A 25,302-nucleotide genomic window follows, 5' to 3' on the forward strand; every position below is an offset into this window, starting at 1 on the left:
AAACTCACCAATTAGTTCCAGACAATGTTGACGCATCATGCTGATCACGATGTTCAATCAAAAGGGATAGTTCACCTAAAAATGACAATTCTTTCATCATTTACTCACTCTCATGTCATTCCAGACCTGTTTGACTTTCTTCTGCAGAACACAAAAGAAGATATTTTAAAGAACATTAGTAACTAAACAAAAATTGGCCCCCACTGACTTCCATTGTATGGACACAAAACCACTGAGGCATTTCTCAAAATATCTTCTTTTTGTGTTCCACAGAAGAGTCATATATGAGGGATAATAAATGACAGAATATTCATTTTTAGGTGAACTATCCCATTAATTATTTATTGCATTTTAATCTCTTATATTTTGGTTCATTCTTTTCAATACATTATTTGAATCTCGAAAGATTACGCCACAACACTAAAAGAGGCTACAACTCCGCTTGAATGATAGCCTGAGATGCATATGGTTCAATTACGGCATCACACCAATTGACAGGATAATATGACCATGGATCTATGCTCACAAAATGAAAGGAAGAGTAAAAAGGAGGAAGGAACGAGAGACAGAGAAAGAGGGAGGGAGCGGAGCAGAACCGGAGAGGCCCATTTGTAATGTATACTACAGGAGGCATTGATGATTGCAATTATCAAATAGCTGTTTTAAAAGGCCATTGATTGGTGTCATTAACTCAGTGAGTGTTTACTGATTGCTGCATTTGCACCATCACTCACTGTGGGAGCTCGCGCATCTGTTCAGATTAGCCCAGAACAGAAGAAGGCCATCAAAGCGAGGTTTAAGCTAGCACGCTTCCAGCTGGCACCCAGCGGAATTAATCTAGCGGTTTTCAAAGCGCAAATTAATAAAACGCAAATATGCAGTTCCTGAACGTACACACATACCCCATTTTCAGACAGGCACTGGCTGGCACTCCACGCACTTATCTACTCTAGGCTCATATATTCAATTATGTCAAAAGCCTTGTTAGAACACAACTGAGAACCACAACGCCAGGGGTGCGGGGGGCATTTCTTAAGTGCCTACTTTAACTGTTTTCTCCCAGGCAGCCTGGCTACCGGCCCACCCCTGACTGGCCTGCTTTATTGGCATGTAAAAGACCAGCTTCAGGGTCTGGCCGGAGAGAGCAGACTGACAACTGCATGAGGGTTTTAGCTTCCTAACAGCCCTTTCACTAACCTCACGCCACCACGGCACCCAGCTGCCGCTGCGCTCTTATCGGCACGCCGCTTCTCTGTCACCACAACATACAAGCTCCTACATCCACCACACAACCACCCGCAGAAAGACAGAGAACTGGAGACAACAGGTAACACCAACGACAAAAACATACTGCCGGTCGTGTACAGAAGCCAACAAGGCATGTCAAAATTCAATGTTGCCATTGTGGCATGCTGTCTACCGAGTCAGATTTTGAAGGCCTTTTAGATCTTCAACTGCTGGAGATCTCCCACAATCCTTTGCATGCTGTTTGGTTGCTTTTAAATATTGGTATATAAATGCTTTTCCCAAAATTACAATTCTGCCATCATTTACTCACCCTCTTGTCATATTCAACCTTTCTTTCTTCTGCAAAACACAAATGAATATATTTCGAAGAATGTAGGTAAACAAAAATCGTTGTCGCCATTCGCTTCACTTGTATGGACACAAAACCAATCAAAATATCTTCTTTTGTGTTCCGCAGAAGAAAGAAAGCCATACAGGTTCGAAATGACATGAAGGTGAGTAAATAATGACGGATTTTCATTTTGGGGTGAACTATCCTCCTTTATGACCCGTTTTTTGTGTCAAGTTCCTACTAGAAATAAGCATTGAAGGAATTACATATTTGCTTGGTTATCTCTAAAATGTACTTGAATTGGTTTTAAATCATAAGGCGTGATGCTATTGTGTGAAGGCAATTTAGTCACTGACTGACTAGGCAGCTGCATAGGTTTCGTCCAGTCTAATAAAGTAAGAGGAAACAGGAATGAAACCAAGAAAAGACTGAAATATGACACAGTGACCACAGTCATCGAAACAAAAGATGCATACAAGCGGTTTTATGTTTTTTCTAAGCTCTCACTTCTCACACCCTGTTCCCTCACAACCCCGTTTCGTTCCCAAACGCTTTCTTTCCAAATAACAGTGCCTCCAACGTGTCGCTTCGAAAACACCGATGCGGTCACATCCAAGCGCAGCGCTAGCTGTCTCCAGCGCAGCTGTAGCTTATCACGCCCCTGAAACGTAACCACAGCGACAGCCGCGATAGCCGACCGAGTCGCAGACAGTCAGGCGCAGTGACAGCCATTGAATTTAAATATGAGCTAGCTGCTGCGAGAGGATGCACAATTAGAATGCAGGATTGGATCAATAGGCGTGCTGACAGATGGATTACTAAGGTAAATAGATGATACATGCTGCTAAATAATTAATCAGGCCTCCGCGAGCGCCTGGACATAGAGTGACGGGAAGGAACAAAATGGCAACACTTTCTAATGTGTGAGGGCTATTGGCATTCTGGAAGAGCGCGCGTGTCTCCATGCAGATTCTCCCTGCCTTTTCCGCCCCGGGTCTCACCGATTGGTAATGAGCGATGATCACACATGTGCGGCCCCTCCGAAGTAATAAAGCGGAGCTGGGAGGTTTGTTAGCACCCGAAAACAAGCAACAGCTTAAAAAACAGCCCGAGGTGGTTAACTGGTATTCCAAACCTGAGAGAGGAGCAACGCTTACATTAAAGACATTTCTCATGCAAACCTTTGTTTTCATCCTTGACAGCCGTCTTTAAACTCCCTGTGCTGCCCTCGACACATCCCAGCCTGTAATCACTCCTGTTCAATAATTTACATTTAAGGGAAGCAATAAATATATATAATATGCGTGTCCTTTAGCCAAGCCTGCTTTTTGGAAACAAGTCTGTCACAGAAGACTGCACCCGCACACGGAGAGAAGATTAGATTACGGGGGGATGAGCGAAGGAGCGAGAGAGGATCAAGAGACGGGGTTCGAGCAGGCTGGCTGGGGCGGGTCTGCCGTGCTATGGGTGGTGAACCTGTTAGCGAGAGTGAAGTTTCATCCCCTACCTATTTAAAGGACTCTGGGGATGATGTTTGCAGCACATCTGCATTAGTCTGGCATATAAAGGATGGGAGTTCAAGTGTGATCTAAGGTTGTTCCTGGTCACCAGTGGCCCAGAACTAAACTCTCGGATGCACTGCTGGACGGCTGCAGTGGTATTGTGACCCTGGGGCATCTGCAGAACGGAACCGGTGCCAGCTGTGCGGTTCTACGGGACTCGGCGGACTGCTTTCGGCTCGCTTTTATAGCAAAGTGTGACATCACCGCGAGACCCACATCCAGGCCATGGGAACGGGTCTGACCTCGAGCATGGGAGTCTGGTGCATATGTTTGTATGACAGAACAGCCGTACAGCTCCATGCACACATCTGCCAATAGCTCGCATCCGTGAATGGAAATCATTGAAGTGATATTCTTGTACCACGAATAAACCAAAGCAATAAACAATTTCATAGCAAACAAGCGCCATGCTTGTCAGGCAATAAAGAGCTACCGTACACTACATGAGAATTACGTCACTTCACTGTCATTCCAGGTGTTTGTCTGCAGAGGATGCGTGCTCTAATCTCATTTCCCCTGTTCATTTCCCTAACAGTGGCTCCAGCGGTCCGCACACACACACCAGCCTGTGTCCATGCAATTCAAGTGGCCCTGCCAAGAAAGCTCGGGCAGGAAGCGCTAATCCTTGATCTGCATCATGCCGCAACAATGGCCCGGCCCGGTGCTCCCTTACGCTGCGGCTGCACACAGCCATGGCCCGCTACACTGACACCTGCTGTCTTTTGCCAAAAGTGACTGGGAGGGGTGTAACTGACAAGAAGTACAGCTCTTCTGTAGTTCAATATGAAAACTGTATCGCTTACAGGTTAGTTTAGGAGACTTAATGGAGATTGCGTATGTTTCAGGTATCCAACAGAACTCAATGTAATGCCACAACTGTCCTTACAAAACAATAGAGATATGATTGTGGGGTTTTTTTTGTCTTTTAAGAAGAAGATAAAAATGTTGCGACAGCTAAATAAATCTTGCGACAGCTGAGAGAAGCAATACAGGATCAGTAAAGAAAGCAAAGGACACAAAGGACTGGGAAGGATGGATGGATGCAGGGTGGTGGGGGTACTGACAGGGAGGCAACATGAGAGGACAAGCCTTTTAACATCTGGGTAAGCACAGACGAGAAGTCATCCTGCAGCCTAATTATTAGAACACTCTTACTTAAGTTAACCTCACCACTAGACCGTGACAGAGAGAGAGAGAGAGAGAGAGAGAGAGAGAGAGAGAGAGAGAGAGCAGGAACCAGAACGGGAGGATGGGGGGACTTTTACTGGAATGACAATGTTGATCTTAACTCTTCACCTGCCGGAAAATGGCGACGAGTGTCACATTTTTTGTGGTTTACTTACAATGTTAAAATAATTCGAAACTAAAAAAAAGTTCTGTCTTATTCGCCATTTCCCAGCATGCACCAGGGCGTAAACACTTAATGCGGCTGCATTGTTTGCCAGTTTAATTTGGCAAGTTGGAGAAAATCGCACAGAGAAAACATGACTAAAATATCAACATAAAAACAAATACATTTTTGTCTAAAAATAGATTTCTCCCATACCGTGTGTGTTTTTTGTTCTATAATACCAGTTTTGTCTATTATGATGTCCCCCCCCGGTGCACTTGCGATTTGCCACTTCCACTGCAACCGTTTCCCAAAGTTTCAATACATCCAAAAGAAAAACACACACAAACACGCAACTGACATCTGCTCTCCTACAAAAAAAAAGAGGTAAAAAAACAACAACTGTGTGTTTTAACAGCTGTCAGTGTGCACGGCTCTTTAGAGCTTTTGAAAGGGAAAAGACGGCGGAATAACTACACACTCTGACAGATCTGCGCGGCCCAATCGAAAACATGAAAACAAGAATCAATCACGCAGACGGTGTAGGGAGCGAGGAGGAAGAGAGAGAGCTGGAGATAGAAACAGAAACTGGCGAATAATTACAGGCTCGAACCCAGCGGCTGACGGGCGACAACAAAGCTCGGCAGAGACAGTGAGACGCAAGGCAAAAATAACTACGCAAGCTAACACAATACATCTCCGTGCTACTGCTCAGCAGCCGTGTAAATTAGAGGACAAGCCCTGCCAGGTTTGCCGTTGCAACAATATATCCTCGTGACTGACGCTCTGACGCAGTCAGGGAGGACACGGGAGAATCTTTTAACATGTGTTGATGCCCGCTATAATCTGCGCTCTATATCGACCCGAGCAGAAATCATTTGAAGTTCAGAACGAGAGCGTCTAGAAACGTGCAGCTCGATGGAGAAGGACGGGCGACTCAAAGCCGGGTGGCTCGCCGCTGGGGCGGTGGGGGTTAAGCGTGGACCTGCCAGCCACCCAGTTGCCCGTAAATCAGCAGCGATTTATGAAGACAGGCCCACACGGCTCACGAGCCGGTCACGTCAGGAAGGAAGCCCGCGCGCTATGTTGTCTTAAGGATTTTTTCCCCTTTATTTCAGCTGCTCAGGAAGGCAGCTGCAGTCTGTGTTTCAGCTCACAGCGCTCTTGATTGCTCATCCCCTGCCTTTTATTATTTTTTATCTTTCTTTCATCTCGCTCTTTCCTGTCCAAGCCGTTTCTCCTTCTAAGACCATCTCTCTCTTCATGTCTTATTTTTTCTTCCTCTCACACAGAGTTTGGAAGACACTGTCTCGGTCTCTCTTTGTTTATTTCACACTTCTCACACACACAAGCTTGTGTTGGGTCAGGATCAGCGCGCAGTTTGTGCTAATGTGTGCGAGAGAAGAAACAAACAAGCTCCAGCTGTCACGCACACATACCGGGAAATGAACACGTCAACACACACAGTACTCAATATAATAACATTTTCACCATAATTACTAGTGTATATTCATCATAATTTATACAAATTAAAATATGAAACACTGTGAAACATTTTATGGCCTGAGAAACGTCTTAAGTTAAGAAGAACAATCAAATTGGTTTTACAAGTAATTTCAATTTACTATTTTTAATTTTGTCAATGTCTCTACATTTCTGCTACTCATCAAAATAAGTTAAGCAATTTCAATTTATTTATATAAAATATATTAATTCATGTAACTTAAGGCGTGAAAAATGCTTTACAGTGAACTTTCCTGTCTATTTATAAATTTCAACTTACCATTTTTTATTTTGTCAATGTCTCTACATTTCTGCTACTCATCAAAATAAGTTAAGCAATTTCAATTTATTTATATAAAAATATAAAATATATTAATTCATGTAATTTAAGGCATCAAAAATGCTTTACAGTGAACTTTCCTGTCTATTTATATGATGAATTTGTTTCTATAACAGTTGTGGATAATATCAAGCGACCACATTTTTGTTGTTCTACCAATAACTAAGGATTCTATGGTTCTCAATGTCTATTTTTATAAGCGACACACTATAAACAAAGCATACTTGCACATTAACCCAATAAAGATGTAATAATGTTACTCTGGGGACAAATTGTGTTCTATATATAGGATATACCCACAGAGACTGTGGACAGGAACTGTGTCATGAGTTCATGCCGGGCTTTACTCATCAGCATACAGACTGAGACTCACAGCGACTGCAGTACATTGCAAATTTGGAGCTTAACACCCAGAGAGAGGACAGAGCTCCTGACAGCCAGTAGCATGATACCCAGTCAAGGGGAACCCAATTTAAGTCTCTTCTACAACACTGCTGGAAATTCAATTGCATTAGAGCCCTTGGTGGGCCTATGGTTTGATCTAATTAGATTCAGCTTCAAAAGAGAGAGAAAGAGATCGAGAGAGGCAGAGACTGAGAAGGCAAAACTGCCTCTAAATCATTGTATTTTAAAACTCTCCCACCCTCCACAGAGAGGAGACCGAAACTTTCCCATCCCTGCCGCCATCCTAATCCCCTCTCATTTCTGCAAGAGAAGCCGTCGCTCTTATCTGATAGTATGAATGTCAGATTACAGCCCATTGAGAGACTCGGATTATACCTGGATTGGCCCTCGAGAGCCGCTATCTGTGCTTAATCTGAGTTGAGGGTGAGGGTGTTATAATCCCTCTATACCAGAACGGGCCAGCGCTGTATCGCCGCTTCCTGTACGGCCAGCGGTTCAAAAGCGCGGCAGTGGAAGTCTTAAAGAGCGCTTTCAAACGAGACCCCCTTGGAGGGGAAATTCTAGATGAGACACGGTTTCCTCTAGTCTGCCTCTCTTCCTATCCCTCGCTCTCGCCTTCCTCTCCCGTTTCTTGTTGGGTGTCATTCACGCTCCTCCCAGCCTACGCGCTGCTGTTTTTATCGGATCAGTCTCAGCTCGCCGCCCTTGTCTCTCATCTGTTCGATCAAGGGTGCGTCCATCTTTCCCTCTGCCTTTCTTTCTGCCTCTCTCTCATTTTTCCTGCTGTTTGAGCCTCTGTATTACCCTCAAGGTCTCTCAAAGAGAGAGAAATTGAGTGAGGATTTTTTTTTATTATAAAATGTATACAAAATTCTAAAAAAAAAAGTGTAATTCTAAAATTTGGGAAAAAACGTTATTCATTATTAATTATTGAAAAATTATTGAAATATTCAACATTTTAATATGTGCACAGAAAAAGTGATGAAGAACAAATGAATGTGTTATATAAACTGTAGATGAAATCTAAAGTTGTATAAACTGTGTAGTTTATACAGTATATCACGCTGAGATAGAGTGGGATTAAAGAAAAACGGCTGAAAACGACGTAAACCAAGAAACAGAAAAGAACAGAGAAGACGTGGGAGAGCAAAAGATATAGAAACAGAGGCAGAATCCAGCATGACCTGAAAATCCACATTTACAATCAACAGTAATGAGGACCCACACGGTAAAGACAAACATATTCTCAGTTGAAATAATGCTTCAATAATGTTCACTTTCCTTCTTAAAATGCAAAATAAGTTATTAAAGGAAATGATTAGAATTGTCTACATTAATAAATAATATAAAGAATAAATAATTAGCTTTAAATAATAACAATATCTGTAATCTAAAATATATAATTTAGAAAAGTGATTACATGTGGATGTGTGTGTAGGCCTGATCACATAGCAAATTTGCTCTGCTCAAATCAGATTCACCCACAAAACAAATAAATAATAAAATAAGTGGTTAATAAATATGTCTCACACCCAGTAATGGGAGAGTGGCAAAAACGGGTTGGCAAAACAGTGTGTGCTATGTTTTCACTTGGACTTGTATTTGGTAATGTATTTGAGTAGAGGGGTCAGGTTGGATTACTACAGTAATACCACTGGGCTTCCGCTCGGCAGAGGTCTTATGAACCCCTGCACACATTTCCCATTTCCTCACCTTCACACGCACACACACACTGTCACCCTAGAGAAACCTCCATTTCATTTATGAGTTTTATCTGTGGAATTTATCTGCTCGGCAGGACCAGTAGGGCGCACTCTCTAAACATTCACCCAACAGTTTGACATGTGACGTGGGACACGCGCTCTACATTACAGGGATAAAATATCACTGCAAGAAATTTATAGGATAAGCCCTGTGACAATATTTGTTGAAAAAACATACTGCTTTGAGCTTTTTGTTTCTAACGATTAAACTTATTCTGTTAAAAATACTGGATAAATGATTCAATTTAGTTTCTTTAAAGCTTATTTTTCCTTCCTTTTTTATGTATAGTTAAACCTAGTGGGCATGTGACACACATTTTAGAAAGTATTGGACATAAAATCAGCCAGCAAATAATGCCAGCAAAAAATAAACAATAAATACAGAAAAACAAAGATGAATACAAACAACAAACAAATACATTATAAAATTTGATCACTACATCACTCGTGCAAATGAACAAAAAAGGTTTTGAGATCTAAGGCCTTGTTTACACCCGGATATTAAGATGCGTTTTGGTCGATCGGATCACAAGTGGACGACGATAAGTACAAGTGTAAATGGGGTGTGAAACGTTTTGAGCTTGTCCACTTTCAACCACTTCCAGAGGTGGTCGAAAACGCATATGATCGGATAGTGTTTGTAGTGTAGAAGCTCATGTGATCGAATGCGTTCGAGCAGCCACAGAAGCCCGCCTACTGATAATGCGCGCTGGCCAGAAAGGATTTAAACGTTACCGGCTAAGACCTAAAAGGTTGGTTTAAAGACAAAAAGCGTATCAAACACAGTGTTTTTCATCATTACAGATTTCTATCACACACTTACAGTGTTCAGAAAAGGATGATGTATTTACTCACCCATGAACCCTCCCCTCGAAGAAATCAGGACAGAAGTGGTTGAAAATGGACAAAAGAGACATGTGTCTCATTCGTCCACTTATGATCCCATCGACCAAAACGCATCTTAATACCAGGTACCCACAGGGCCTAAAGGGGTACTTCATGCATCTTGACCTCCTAAAGTGGTTTAAGTGATGGTACTGTCTTTAGCTATCTGATCAGTTAAACGCATGAAGTGACTGAATGTAAATACCCCCTTCTCTTAAGTAGCTGATGTTATTATCTACTCCAGTCAGTCAACCTTAATAGCACACTTTGTATAAAAGTAAAAGGGTACTCACAGCGCTCAATACGATCTTCAGGGCTGGACGAGGTCTCCCGGTCCGACAGCAGTCCTGACAGTGCGAAGATCTTCTTCCCAGCGTCTTCCACTGCTTTGAGAGCACTTGGTGAACTGGAGGGAATCTGAGAGCCGCCGAAGTCGTACTCTTTCCCTTCCGCGTCCGAGTAGCGCAGGTGGGGAGAGGCATCGGCCTCCAGGCAACCCTTTAGCCGTTTGGCAGGGGTGAAGGCGGACTGATATCCCCCTCCGGCTCCATCACGGTCCTCTGGTGGAGAGGCGAAGGGCCTGAAGGCCCCAACACCACTGTGGTTGAGCATGCTTATGGGGGAGCAGTCCAGATTGGGTGGGGCGAACTGGTGGTGAAGATGTAGGAGGGAAGGTGGAAAGTCCCTGTTGGGGAAGCCTGGCGGTACGGCGCCCTGCCGATGGTACATGGAGGCGAAGGTGTAGGAGCCGTTGTTGAAGGGGAGGTGAATGTCCTTCTCCACAGACACTGGCACGCCAAACGGGCGAGGCTGCTGGCAGGGGATGGAGGCATCACGGCTGGCCTCCGCCGTCGATGCCAACACCATCAGTGCTGGGGATGCCAACGGGTTGGGCAGGTAGGAGGAGCTCTCCATTTTGAAAGCCGCCCGGTGCAAGTCCATTTTGGTGATTGGGCTGGGGTTGGGTGGAGGGGGGTTTAGGGGTGAAAACAGAGGGGTGTGGGGAAGGGGTGGAGAGAAGAGAGAGGGGGTAAAGGATATGGGCAGAATGATGCAAACTGTTCTGTGGCGCTAGGTCAGAATCGGGTCACTGATGGCTCATCCTCAGTGGTTCTCCACCTAAAGAAAGTCGAGAAGAACAGAAGTTACATTACCACTCAGAAAAAAAACACTCAGAAACTCCTGCCTACTTTTCCCTCTCCAAACAGAAAGTTTCCTTCCGCAGATCTGAGGTTCAGATCACATATAAGCCTCTTACTCCATCTCCCTGTGTGCGGAGCAGAACGGCGTCTGAGGCAGATAAGAGCAGAGCGCTGATCAGATAAGAACGCAGCCCTGCTCGTGTGAACACCCTGGTCCTCTGCCTCCGATGGGATTCTCATACTGATATGGTATCAGCCTGCCATCTGCACAGGAAATTTGACTGAATGAATAAATTAGCCGCACTTCACCCCTTGACCCCTGCTGCAGCCAAACAGCCAGAAAAGCCCCAGAGGATAACGTTCACAGATTGGCAAAAGTGTGAGCAGATTTAATGAGAAGCGTTTTAGTGAATCTGTGTCTATTTGCGTGCACACGTGTCTGTCTGTCACTCTCGATCCCTTGTGGGTGACCTGAACGTGATCTTCTATTACAAGTTCAACAGATACTTAACTGACAGGAAATTCACAAATTATTCTGCTGAAAAATCGATCTGAACAGTTTAGAATGTCCATTTAAAAAAAAATTTTTTTTTTCATATTCAGCAAATTTCATTACATTTACATTTATTCATTTAGCAGATGCTTTTATCCAAAGCGACTTACAAGTTGGGTAAACAATGGAAGCAATTGGGTCAGCATTAGGACAACAAAAAGAGTAAGTGCAATAAAACATGTCTCACAAAGCCTACTGCAGTGTACAGAGTTTTTAAAGATTTTTTTAATACAAGTATATACAGTAGATATATAGATAGAGTAGAAAAGATATAGAAGTCAGAAATGATCGGTCAGGTGCTGACGGAAGAGATGTGTTTTCAGCCAATTCTAAGAGATGGCCACAGAATCTGCTGATTCTAGCAGCAGGCAGATCATTCCACAAATGTGGAACCGGTTCGTGAGAGCGATTTTTTACCTTTTTGGGATGGCACCACAAGACGTCGTTCGTTTGCAGAGCGTAGCGATCTGGCGGGTACATAGGTCTGCATTAGTGAGTGAAGATCAGTGTTGGGTAAGTTACTCTGAAAAAGTAATCAATTACTAGTTACTAATTACATATTCAATAGTGTAATTAGATTACTGTACAAATTACTCTCTCCAAAAAGTATTTAGTTACTTATTACTAATTACTTTCTATATCCTATATCAACCTTGATTAGTTAAGTGATTCAAGGATAGGCATGAAAGGGCTCTTTTAATTCATTCAAATAAATAATATTAAACTACATAAAGTACTCTTATTAACTGACCAAAGTAATATAAATGTGAGAATTATACATTAAAGCACGGATTTTAAAGTTAGACTTTGAATTTTGATGTCAATTCCACTATTGCACACACATATATTACACAAAAGTATTTAGTTTAATTACATCAAAAGTAACTGTAATTAAATTACAGAAAAATTAAGAGTAATCCCTTACTTTACTTTTTCAAGGGAAAAGTAATTAAATTACTTTAACTAATTACTTAGTAACTAGTTACACCCAACACTGGTGAAGATAGGGGGGTGCCAAACCAGTGGTGGTCTTGTAGGCCAGGAGCAGAGTCTTGAATTTGATGCGAGCGACTATAGGGAGCCAATGTAACTTAATGAAGAGAGGGGTGATGTGTCATTAGTATCTTGGGAATCAAACCCATGACCTTTGTGCTGCTAATGCAGTGCTTTTCCAATTGAGCTACAAGAAACTGACAATTTTGTATAATTTGCATCATTAAATATAGGGGTAAAAATAATTGTAAAACTTTTTAAAATACAAAAGGGCGATATGTCGGTTAAACACAGGGTAAACAGGATTTAATCCGTGCATCTGGAGAACAGGTCCCGGGGTTCAGAGTAATTCGAATGGATGGGCCTTTAGACTTGTGTCACGGTAGGGCCATTTCAAATGCCACACAGAATATCAGACTGCATCAAAGAAACTCCTGGGGAATTTATCAGGGCATTTTTACAGATATCAGCTGTCCAGAACACTCATTCGAATCAATTTTAAAACTCGATCTGCGCACACACGTACCGCGGCGCAGTAAAAAGAGCTTTACATTATCACATACATGCTAAGGGAATGCGCGCCGTTTCCTGTCTGTGGAAAATGGGTTACACTACACCGCTTGACGCTGGCGCGGTGCCCGAGAATCACATTACGTTTTGTCTTTTCTCCCAGTAAATGTGGGAAAATAGCACCTTGAAAACGTATCGACATCAAAAGCCCCCGCTGTCGTATTATCTCTCCCGCTCATCAGAGCGTCGCCTCTGTAGCGAATCTCTCCCCTCGGATAACCTCTAAAAAATGAGTGCGGCCGGGTCTTGATAGCGAGGTAATACAGTGATAAGTACCTGGATATTTCAATTTTATTATCATTACCATCAGCGCACTCAGGCAGTGTGAAACTGACAATCCAATAAAAGGACACAGGATATCCCCCCAATGGCGCACAGGAGAGGGGGCACAACTAGACTGAGTGTTGTACAGACGTGCTAATCATTGCTGTGGCTGCGGCCGGTCTGCCTGGTGCCCCAGCTACATACGCACGAAGGCACGCACAAACTGAGAACCCAGTATCCCAGAGAAACCGGAGAGGGCGGGGAGTCAGCCTGACACAAACTGACACGCCAAAGTGTGTGAGCGAGCGAGAAAAAGAGAGAGAGAGATGGAGAGGTCAAAAGGAGGGAACCACAACGTCTCATCCCTGATGCTTTTTGCTTTGTTTATCAACTAGTATGAAGTAAATTCAAGATCAAAGAATTCAAACGACCCAAAAATGGATAGTTTTTCATTATTACCGTAATATATACATTATTTAAAAATTCAAGAATAATGCTGGAATGATAAATTAATTCAAGGCATTTACATTTAAATTTCATTACGATACGTTTGTCACCCGTTAGAAATTGAGACAGATTACACAGTAAATAAATCTGTCACCGAATTGTTACAGTGATGCAGGATAAATTTAGCATTGAATTTTCAAATGACACTGTTATGATATCCCGGTGTCAGTTACAGTGACGTGCGACATCTCTTCTTTCAGAAAGTTAGTGATGTAAGGAAACAGAAAGGAATATCTGCGAGACACAACAAAGACAAATAAGAAGTTGTCAACAATACATTTTCTCTCCGCAGCTCTGGGGAACAGCGCAAATGAATCCAATCTCAGAGAAAACAAACCACTGTCAAATGTGACTGCCTGCCCACGTCGCCAGAGAAAATGCAAAAGTTTCGGAGGAGGGTGTCACTCAAACCGCAGCTCCTCTGCCTGTCTGTCAGTATATTTAGAGATTGTTGACAACCGTGAAAGTGCCACTCTTACATTTTATTACAGGACAGGGCGGAATCTGTCATTCAATAGCCTCAGAAAGCACACACTCTCAAAGCCACTCTCGGCTAGAACCGTCTGAGCAGACAAAAACGGCAACGGTTACAAGAATGTGCACGACTAAAGGATTTCGTGCTAATTGCGGCTCCAAATTAAGCCGTGCCAATGATTTCACACGCTTTTTTAACTTTCACTGAAACGCTTCCAACGCTGTCAAAACATGGTATGAAGGCTGTTATATGTGCAGCTGCTAAAATCGAGGGCCCTCGGACGAAGTCGCAGGAAATGACACTAGGATAGAACTTCTCATGGCGCACTCTTTAACTACTTTGCTCTTGAAAACGTCCCAAACGCAATTGCCTTAAGTGTCTTCCGAGCACTGCAGCTTGTTACGTTTTTAAAACACCCTGGAGGGTAAACTTATGTTTATCCACATCCAGGTTCTCAAGCGTGGCGCTCGCATCTTCTCAGTCAGGGGACGGTTATGTGAGGGTTAAAGCGCCCCGTGTACCGACTGGGCCACACTCATACGGCAGTGGACAGCTCACTTAGTATTCCACAGGAAATGCTTTTGGACCTAAGGACGGAAGACAGTCGATATTATTGAAAATACAGTCATTCACCGTCGGCTGGCCTGCAATTTAGGGCCACACAGATAATATATCCTGCCGAATTAGAATCAAAGCCCTCGCAATATGAAATCTGCACAGAACAATTCAATAATGTGCAGCAGCTGCGGTATGAGACAAAAAAAAATGAGCGCCCGCATTCTGGAGACGCGAAAGTGAGATTTAATGACAGAGTTAGAACACAGTGAAGGATAATGACACTTGGACATACAGCTAACTAAATCAATAATGATAGTACAAGCTGTGCCTCAACACTCCAGTTCACTATCAACAAATAAATTCCCCACAGTGTATGACACACAATAAAACTCTGCAATAAATAGTGGTAATCAATCACTGCTTTATTGGATCTTATCGTCTGCATAAGTATACTGAGGGCCTGCCTCTAAACTTTCGCAACTTTTTTTACTAGACAAAAAATGTGCACAATTTACTCTCGGCATACAAAATGTGGCACCCAGCACGGGCTGTTGAAATAAGCGAGGATTTGCTTTTCAAATAAAGCTTTGCGGTGGGCACTGGGGAACATTGATTCATTGTGAACAAAATGATTTTCAAAGTTTCCTGTCCTGCCTGCCCTATTCATTTCAGGGGCTGATGGACTGTTTGTCTCATCCCACCCACCTGAGCCAACTAATTCCTCACTAAGCCCAGATTATTTGCAAGGTGTCTGGATCCTCTGTGCTCAGAGCCAGCACTGGACTGCAAAGAAGCCACGCCGCCCCCACCCCTCCACCCATACAGCTGTCCACTGCTGCTTGCCACTGTATGCTGAGAGAGAGAGAGAGAGAGAGAGAGAGAGAGAGAGAGAGAGAGAGAGGACTTTACATTGTTTTGATTTTGCCTGGTTTGAACATTGGTGGGCACACTGTTAGCCAGCCAGAGGCTCTTCAATAATATATAACACAAAAGCACAACAAAAGAGCAGCCTGATACTAAACCTCCTGACAACAACTTGTCCTATAAAACACAAGATTCATTTCAGCATGGTTAGCCTCTTATTCCAGAATCAGATTCACAACATCCAAGACGGTTTTGGTACAGTTTAGAAAATTCATTTCATGTTTCATGCAACATTCCCTTTTGTTAAACAAGATATTAGCCCATCAAAAAGTGCATTTCAGTAGATGTTGCTTAAGTGAAAAATAAACAAATAAAAGCAACAGCATTTCTAACATCTCCAATTGTCCGATGCCATGAGCTGTCTCTCACTAGTCTAATGTTCTGCTGGAAGACAACAGGCAGCATTCTGACAAGCAGATATATGCCTCTTATTGATTCCAGGCAAATGCACTGGTAATGCCTTGTGGGAGAGAGTGTAAAATTAACTTATTCCACAGCACTAAAATTCACAGCCAAAAAATGGACAAGAGGGTAAATAAAAAAATGGACAAATTACAAGACGCTAGCATTACTGTTCCAGTATTTTAGTCAGTTCAGCCGTTGTACTGTGCAGTGAAATGTAGAGTTCGGTTTTTATTCATAATACCAGCAAACAAACTTAAATGATAGGCATTAAATGGCCCAAATAGATTGTTTTTGTTAAAATATTTATGTAGCAAAATATTTCACATACTTAATATGGAAAATTCATATTCTCGTTCAATAAAAATAAAATAGATCGCGCAAGGCCAACCCCCCAGTTAATGTTGCAGCCATGACTTAGACAAGATAAAAATATATTTCTAGATACAATTCATATAAATCAATTCGCATCAGTGCAAATTCATTTTTAAGGCAAGTAGACATGAGCGCATTAACCCACGGGGAAAAAAAACATTACTGCCAATTAGATCATATAAAATAAATCAACAAATAACAAAGGGTATATTATTATTATTATTGCTATTAAATTATAATTATTCATCGTTTATATACAATATAAAGCAGAGATTTAGTGTGAGAGGACGAAAGCGATCATAAATATTCAAACCCTCACTGCATCACAAGATTTTATACAAAGGCATTACTGCGGTTGGGGCGCATTACCTAACAAAGTATCTCACTCACCATAAAATTTCAAATGTTCCGCCTCGACACTAAATAAAAAGGTACATGAATAGGCGTGTCTGCACGCTTCAAAACATAATGGAAAAGGACATGGTGAAGTTAGGCAATGCAAGGACTACACCTGATCATTTTCATCTTTATACAGCCGCCCAAACACTTGTCACACGCGCATCTAAATATTTCCAGAGGATTTAGGATGCTTTCAAATAAATCCTTCAAGAAAAAAGCTCTTTGCCGTGCTCAACCAGTGTTATTATTTGTAGATGATTTTAATTACCATACCATGCCACCATCTGCATGACAAATGAGCTTTCAGTGAAGTGTTTATTAGCACGTGAAAACATAAACATGCGCTGGGGCGGGCGCATGCGAGTTAACGGGGTTAATTCTAGTTTAATTCGTTGGGAAACAGCACGCTTGTCGATAACACGGAATAGACAAAAGGGTAATCGAGCCGGTGCGTTTGAAAAACGTATGCTTCATTTATTATACCGCGCTGTGTCGGATGGATTTGTCTTTGGGACACAGACCAAAGACTTTCCCATTCACTTCTGCACACATGAATATTATTTTAAGTTGGAGCCGCAGCACTTTCACACGGCTGTTTAACGCTCAGCATAGCTGCCTTCATCCTCAATCTGTTTGGAAAAGGATGCTCACATAACTCAAGATTGTTAACAGGAATGTAAATGTTTGATTCTGCTTGCTCGCTCTCCGATTTTGTTTAATTCCACGCAGCGCACAAATCCAGATTAAAATAACTCTGGCCATTGATCCGGCCACTGGAATCGGCATTAATTTTAGTTCACTTCTCACTTTGCAAGGGGATCAATGAGAAGCAATAACAACTGACATCGGCGCTGAAAGGATAGAAAAGAAAAAGCAGGGCTGAAAATCGAAACGCTGACGAATAAATCATCTGTTACTTTTCTTCTGTCCTCTAGTCAAGTGCTGCCTGTCTCTCGCCAGCTATCGCCATCGGGACTCAAACCGACTGTATCTTGTATCAAAACTGATACGGGGAAAGAAAAAACTTCAGCTTTCATGAGTTTAAATCAGAATGAATTAATGAATTGCTCTTTAAGAGTTTTAGATACAAAGGAGCAACGGGGTGCGGTGTTTTTATTTTTTAATGTATCATTCAGATAAAATACGTTTAATAATCATCGATAAAAATAAGAAATACGAGTTTAATTTGCTTAACCTATTTATACATATAAAATATTTGTATACAAGATTTTGCAGGACTTCGAGTATAATTAGAATTCAAATTAATTACTCATAACATGAACTCGATATCCACTACGTTATATTTATATAAGCAAATATTACACACGAGGTTCCGTATCCACCTGTTCTTTTTTCTTAATTTTTTCTCATGAGTTAGCCTAAATTAATACTCTCAAACGAGTTTGTCTCTATTTGTTCCAGTTCAACTATCAATTAATGCGTTTATCTTAGAAGACAGTGTAACCTTTGAGGACCTTAAAAGTAATGTAACTGTTTAAATATTTAAGTGCCCATCCAACACAGTGCAATGACAAATTAAATGTAATAATTGAGATTTAGGACGAAATATCTACGATGAAATATCAACTAAATTAAGCGTGTAACCGTGATAAATGGTTTGGGCTGTATCACTGTCTGAAAGAAAGCGCGTAGATAAGTACAGTGCATTTCGGAGCTGTAAAAATACATATTAAACGAATTAAATTTTATTGCATCAATTGGGAACATTGCATTAGTTTTTTGGTTTAACTACAGCCTAAAATATAACTTTATGAACAAGTCATTAAAATATATTCACAATTTGAAAGAATAAAGTAGTCTCATGCTTAATAAACATTATTGATAAACGTTAAATAATGACTAAAATGAGCTCATAAACTACCTTTTGCAATGTACAATTCAAGGTTAACAAATTGAAAGATGTTAAATTAATGAAGCTATTTATTTAATAACGCGTGTATTCTGTTATCCAAAATCTAAATAATTAATGTGACTGCTAAGAAGACAGAAATACAAGCCATAGCGTGTAGCTCCACTCTTACACTTATCTGAAATTATGTGATTAAATAAATCTATAAAATGTAAACATAATATTACGCAAAATAAAAAATTGAATAGTGACAAGTGTTTTATTGACATTACTTGTTTGTCTTTTTTAATAAAACAATGCATTGTTATTTTTTAAAACAACGCGTTTGTTTTAATTTGTTATTTTATACATTTCTTTTAGACTATCAAAAAAGTCTGAGTAAGTAACTCGACATATGGCATAAAAACTCTGTAGACTTTACACACTACGGATAGGACAAAAATCTGAATTAGTCAGAGTTTTTCCTTAAACATTTTATTAATTTATAAACACAGCGGAAACACTATAATTTTCTGTTGTAGACTGTAGTGACCCATACTAAACAGGTGTTTCCTTGGACTTTGTTTCCTTGATGCAAGGATTTTATCAAAGTTCCTCTTTACAAGTTTTGTTTGGATAGGCCTATAGTTTTCTTATTTAGCAATGACCGTTGACAGATTAATTTAGACCCAAACATTTATTTTTCAATTAACACAGATATGCGTTAACAGGAAAAAACCAGAGTGTTACGCAGGCCAACAGTCTATTGTGGCTTAAGAAGAAAATATTAATTACCCGCAACATTGGTCTCGTGCGCATTAATTCCCGGTCTGATTGCGGACCATAAATGGAGAGGACTATAAATGCTATAGTAAAATCTCCTCGCACAGGAGCAGTTCTCACGTCCACTACAAGTCACAAATGACTTAGGAGACAGTATAGGAAAGCAGATAAACTATCCAGGCAGCTGTGCTAAAGGTGCATGGTAAAACATCAATAAGCTCAGTATGTTACTTTAATAATAAGGTTAAACCACTAAACATCAGACAAAGGCATATTAAATCTATATACTGTATATATTCATGGGTGACCACAGACAGGCATACATAATCACGGGCATCATAACATCAAGTTTAACACACAACACGTTTAGTTGCATTAACCCCAAAATTACAGTATTCCCACGAATCTACACCAAAAGAGAGAGCAACCTGAGTTTAACTCAAAATAGCTGAAAAAATAGCTGCCTTTGTTTACACACTTTGTGTTACAACGCAAAGCATTTAATATCTTTGTTGCCATACGATTGATTTCCATGATAGCAATATTTATACAGTTGCACATTACATACCTTTTTGCAAGTTTGCAACACTCTCAGACGAATGGATACGCACATTCCAGTTTGCAGAGGTCAAAATAAAATTTCAACAAACTTTAACGCGAAGAACTGATGTGAAAGTCAAACCAAAGTAAGCTATAAAAATGTTTTAGGAGTTCAGCAACTTGTCCACACTAAAAGCGTCAGTGCTCCATAAAGACACTCACTAAAATAACTGCCGCAATCAAGTCATCACGAAACATCCGATACGAGAAATATGCCAAGGGGATTCATAAAGTTGCGCACCCTCATCTTGCGCTTACCTCTGTTTCCCTACAAAAACATGACAAGCAACAATAACAACAACGCCTGAAGAAAGAGATAGGGCGCGTTTAATCAGATCACAGGTTAAAACTAGATTTCCTCACATTTACATGTAAATGTTAGACGCGGCAAGTTCCGGATCACAAAAACAATCTCTGTTAAGACAAGCGGAGCACTTACGTTGTTTAAAATCCTTTGGGAGGTTTAAGTTGTCCTTTAATGCCCACAAACGAAACTTTTGGAAACCGGCGAGCGAAAGCAGCGGAGAAGCCAAGTGGAGTCGCACCTCGTGCAAAGAACGCGAGACGGTCGCCGCGCGTGAGACACAGTTCCCGGGTCGCGTCGCGTGTTTAGAGTTGAATCAGTTGCATGTACCGATGAGAACGAATCTGCGTTCAGTGGCAAAGTAGAGACGATAGGCAGAGATTTGATCAGAGGTGGAAATGGTGTTGGAGGTGCAGTGCTGCCGCTCAGCGCCAGGTTCGCTCATTGACTGACATTCATTCTCTCTGCTCGGCTGAGACCCTGACCCCCCTTTCCACGCTCCCGTGGGGGATCTCAAGGGCTGTTTTGTGAGCGCGGAATGAATTATCCTCTCTCTTCACCATTTAGAAGACTTGGGAAATGAAGTCCACGGCAAAACAAAAGACGTGCTAACAATGTGCGAGATCTTTACAGAAATAGGTAAGTCTCGAGCGCTGCGTTCATTCTGTTCCGATGCGCAGAGTTTAGCCTGCCTTATTTTCCGTATGTAATAATTCACTTTTTTAAATTCTTTATATATCATGTAAAAAGTTTCAGTATAATGTATTTGTTGCTAATTTGTGGAAAGAGCTGCTTTTGGCTGCGTATCTTGGGAACATTTGTGTAACGGAGAAAAAAGTACTGAACACGTTTTAATACACGCACGAATAGACTTGAAATTAAACGCTTTAAGAATGTTTATGAAGGATTTATCTAAGATTAATGAGACGTTGTGGAATTTTCTTTAAAAGAGTAAGGCTCCTATATGTGACTTAAGCGTCCACCTGACACAACACGCAGACAATAAAGTCCACCTGCTGGACACGGCTGGAACTACACGCCGCTCCAAACAAGCAGAATAAAGTATATTTCTTCACATATATAAACTTATTTTGTACAGTATGGTTTTATAATTTTACTTTATACTAAACCTAACTTTAAGTTTTGTTCAGTAAATGACTCGGGCCACACAGTAATGGGTGGGAGAGTGTAATGTTTGGGTGATGGGAAGGCAGTAGCCATACATATGTGCATTACTGCATTACATTAGCACTCTCTTGTATTGCTAATGACCTCCGTTAAAGCATCAGTGAAACAGAGGAGGAAAAGACCCATCCATGTCCAAGGTCCCTTTCCATTCAAAATCAAATTTCAGTCCTCAGTCTCTTAACATGTCTCTAAATGGACTGGTGTGGATTGGTGAAGTGCTTTGATGACAGCTCTTTTTACCGGGCTTAAGCAGAAATCCTCTCCTCCATTTCCAGAGCCCCCTGATTCGATTGAAATTATTTTACATTCTCTCTGGACTGTATCAAATAACAAAACATATTACTGTGGCTTGATTGAATCCATTATAAGTAAAGCTGGGACATTTATAAGTCTACACTACAGTTGATATAAAAGTTGAGGCAGCCAGAGAGCTTCATCCAAGTGTAAATGATCTCTTGATGATAGAAACATTACCGGTTTGATGTAAGTTTTAATGCAAGTTTTAGAGGCAACCTACTTTGGCCAGTAGGCTATATAAATATAGGGAAAATGTGGATGGTACTCCAATTTTATGCTCATTTTACAAGTTATTTTGTTTAAAAAAAAAAGCTAAATGTATTTAAATAAAAATCTCAGCAGATCTTTTTTTGATTGATTAAAAAAGCAAAAGTCTTCTGTTAAACATCACATTTATTTTGAGCGATTTTGTCTGTCTCTTTAATGCAGGGCAAGGAAGTAATTGGGGCACATGGTGTTTGGAGGAGGATGACCGCTGTAATAACAGAGACGTCTTTTTCGACACATCAGTCAGGTCTTAATTATTACCTGTACATCTGTGGTTGCAGTGAAACGGGTACCAGACGACTTATAGTGAGATGTCCCGCACAACAGAGCCTTAGCACGCATTCCTCATTAGCATATGTCAGCCCCGTGCATCACATGGCTATTCATTTCTGTCACTTAGCTTCGGAAGTGCTCACGCTAAGAGCTGGGAAATTAAATGCTGTATTCTTAACCCAAGATACGCCTCCGTCGCTGAGCCTGTAAAAATAAATGAATTAAAAAAGGACAAGACGAGGAAAGATTGCATGAAGAAAACTGAGGATGGAAAAGCAAAACAGGAAATGGAAATGACAGATGGTAATAAAACAACAGAAGCAGAACAAGTGGATCAAACTTCACCTGGGAAAAAACAAACATAATCTGACACATAACAGCAACACTTCAGAAACAGACACATCAGGATGATTTGATAATGATCCATTGACAAATGTTGTAGAGTAAAAGCTAACGAAAGACAAAGGCGGAATGGCTGTGAGATTCCTGCAAAAAATACTCATTAAATTTCTCTTACTCTGAACTCTTTCCCCAGCACGGGAGCTGAACCGGGCCGAGCAGCTTGTTTTAACCAGAACTGTACAAGGCCCCTCTTCTTATCTAAATCTGAACCGGAGGACAGCCATCACGCTCAGCAGATCACCAGAGTCTACTGCAATGTCTCTATATATACACGCACACACACGCACGCACGCAGAAGAACAGAGGGGGAGAGCGTAAGCATTCGTACTGTAGACAGTGCTATGTGATCAAAGGCAACGGGGAGAGAAAAAGAAAAGAGAGAGAGCTGTAAAAATGGCTCTGCAACTGATTCTGTGAGTCCTGGTAGACACTCTCTCCAAACACACACACACAAGCACGCCGCTTTCATATTTAACTAAAGGCAGGGCCCGGCGTGTGTCGCACTCCAACAGGGGGACACGTAGCTCTCGCTCGTTTGAGGAGCTTTGGCTTTGTTTCCCCTTGGTGGTGTGGTACCTGGGGGGTGAAGGAGGGGGTCTGTTACTCTTCTCTCTTAACGGGAAATAGCATCAGGTATGAAGACGCAAGCAGGCAAACCCGATCGCTCTCAAGTTCCTCCAAGACTCAGCTCCAGAATATGGTGCTATAACTTGCTCACATAAAGTCAATGATTTGTTTAATTTAGACAGAGCTCATAAATGTGCTAATTTCAGAGACAGCCCACAAATCTAGAGGGCCTTGTTATCCCATTTGCCGCGCCATTAGTTAGGAAATGATACAGCCAGCGTTGTTAAGAAAGCGAACGGTAGGTCTGGCCGTGCGGAGGAGGAATTAAGTGACGTGGCTCTCAGCGTCAATAACAGGACCAAATGCATAGCGGCTGACATCAGATTTCAACGCCAACCAATCTGCATCCCATTTTTGTATTAACAATTACAAGTGAATCTGTCTCCTTTGAAGGGATAGTTCACCCAAAAATGACAATTCAGTCATCACTGACCCTCTTGTCATTTCATACCTGTATGACTTGCTTTCTTCTGCAGAACACAAAAGAAGATATTTTAAATAATGTTGGTAACCGAACAATGACACCCATTGACTTCCATTGGTTTTGTGTCTATACAATAGAAGTAGGGATGCACCGATACCATTTTCTAAAGACCAAGTACGAGTACCGATATCATTTTTCTGGTACTCGCCGATACCGATGCCTGTACCTTTTCACAACACAGTGAGACTAATAAAAATAGAATAGCTTCATAAATACAAACAACTCCAACACATTATGAAAAATAAATCATTTTATGTGCTCGTCACAAACTTTCAAAGCAAATTTTACAACAAATTTCAGTCAGTTATGTCACATGAGGCATCGGTGCTTTTTTACGAGTACGAGTACATGAGCTTAGCATCGGGCCCGATACTGGTACCGGTGCGTCCCTAAATAGAAGTGTATGGGTATCACCCTTGTTTGGTTACCGACACTCTTCAAAAAATCTTCTTTTGTGTTCTGCAGACGAAAAGAAAGTCACACGGGTTTGAAATGACAATAGGGTGAGAAAAAGATGACAGAATTTTCATCTTTGGGAGAACCATCCCTTTAACACTTAGAGCACTGTGTCTTATTCCTTAATTTTTTGTTTTTTTGTGCACTCCTAATTTGTATAATATATAAAAACCTACATGATAATGTATAACATAAAAAGAAATTCTTCAAGTTTAAATGCCAGGCACAGCATGAGAGGGTATACAAGGATACGGCATAATCTATTCATAGCTTGAGTGATCATGTTTAGCACTCCATGTTCCTGTAACAATTATTTTATCAGCGGTGTTACTGTCACACACACAAATACACAAACACACGACCCTTTTCTCAGTGCCGGGCATCAGCACTCATCTGTCTGACTGGGACTCAACAATTAGGGGCCACACAAGCAAATGCCACTCATGACCTGAAGCACAGACGCGCTGACAAACAAACAGAGACAAATCAAGGGGTGATTTAAAACCACAGCACTACTAAAAATCTCAATATTTGGCCATTCCGATTTAGCAGCTTGCCCAGAAAGGGCCATAAATTCATCCTTCCATACATAATTAATATGACAGTGTGATGTAAATCTGAATCGACCCTGTTTGGTTAAGGACCGAGGTTTGCGTCAGCACCATTTCGTTATTATTTACCTAAAATCTAAATGTGCGTGTTTTTACGCCATACTCTACAAATAATTAAGAAAGAAAACTCCAAATCAACTCAAACGTCGACGCCAAATGACCTCATTGGCTCCGAGTTAAAAAGAGCAATAGCAGATAGTGAGGTGAGGCTTTATCTGATGAGACACTTCTATGGTTGGCCGTCATATTGCATTTGGATTATCAGCTGCCACTTTGGATGGCCGTTTATGGCACCGCCTCATCGCCAACAACCACGGCACAGAACCTTCTGACAGGACTCTGGGATACACTTCCAGCGCCCATAGAATGCCATTTAAATCAACTCATGCCGTCTGGATCTTAGCTCTTCTGCAGACGGTGCGCAGTAAATCAAGTGAGGCTAATATGAATCAAATCAAGACAATATATTACACTAATTGCCTTATCAGATGTCTGTCGCAAATGCTTTAAGGTCGCCTCGCAAAGGGTGTCGGAGGCTGTATTTAAAGAACGAAGGGCTGTCCTTGAATAACTCTATTTGAGGAACAGTCTACTAAAATAACTAAGAAAGAGTCTTTCCGCGTCGCTGAAGT

General features: G+C 41.3%; 1 protein-coding gene across 8 annotated transcripts in view; it reads right to left on the minus strand.

The window, feature by feature from the left end:
* Nucleotides 1-20,520, minus strand: part of rnf220a (ring finger protein 220a) — a 116,525-nt gene extending 96,005 nt beyond the window's left edge. For 3 of the 8 annotated variants that reach the window (XM_057334457.1, XM_057334460.1, XM_057334459.1), the window contains exons 1-2: nt 20,201-20,520; nt 9,661-10,486 (exon numbers count right to left, since the gene is read on the minus strand). In XM_057334457.1, coding sequence (XP_057190440.1) covers nt 9,661-10,309 — 649 coding nt within the window. In that variant the 5' untranslated portion in view covers nt 10,310-10,486; nt 20,201-20,520. Of the gene's footprint in view, nt 1-9,660; nt 10,487-11,479; nt 11,499-20,200 lie in introns of those variants that run through there. The other 5 variants (XM_057334462.1, XM_057334461.1, XM_057334465.1 and 2 more) reach the window with 3 other exon arrangements.
* Nucleotides 20,521-25,302: the final 4,782 nt, after the last annotated feature.

Source organism: Triplophysa rosa, linkage group LG5 (genome assembly GCF_024868665.1).
Source record: "Triplophysa rosa linkage group LG5, Trosa_1v2, whole genome shotgun sequence".
NCBI classification, from domain to species: domain Eukaryota; kingdom Metazoa; phylum Chordata; class Actinopteri; order Cypriniformes; family Nemacheilidae; genus Triplophysa; species Triplophysa rosa.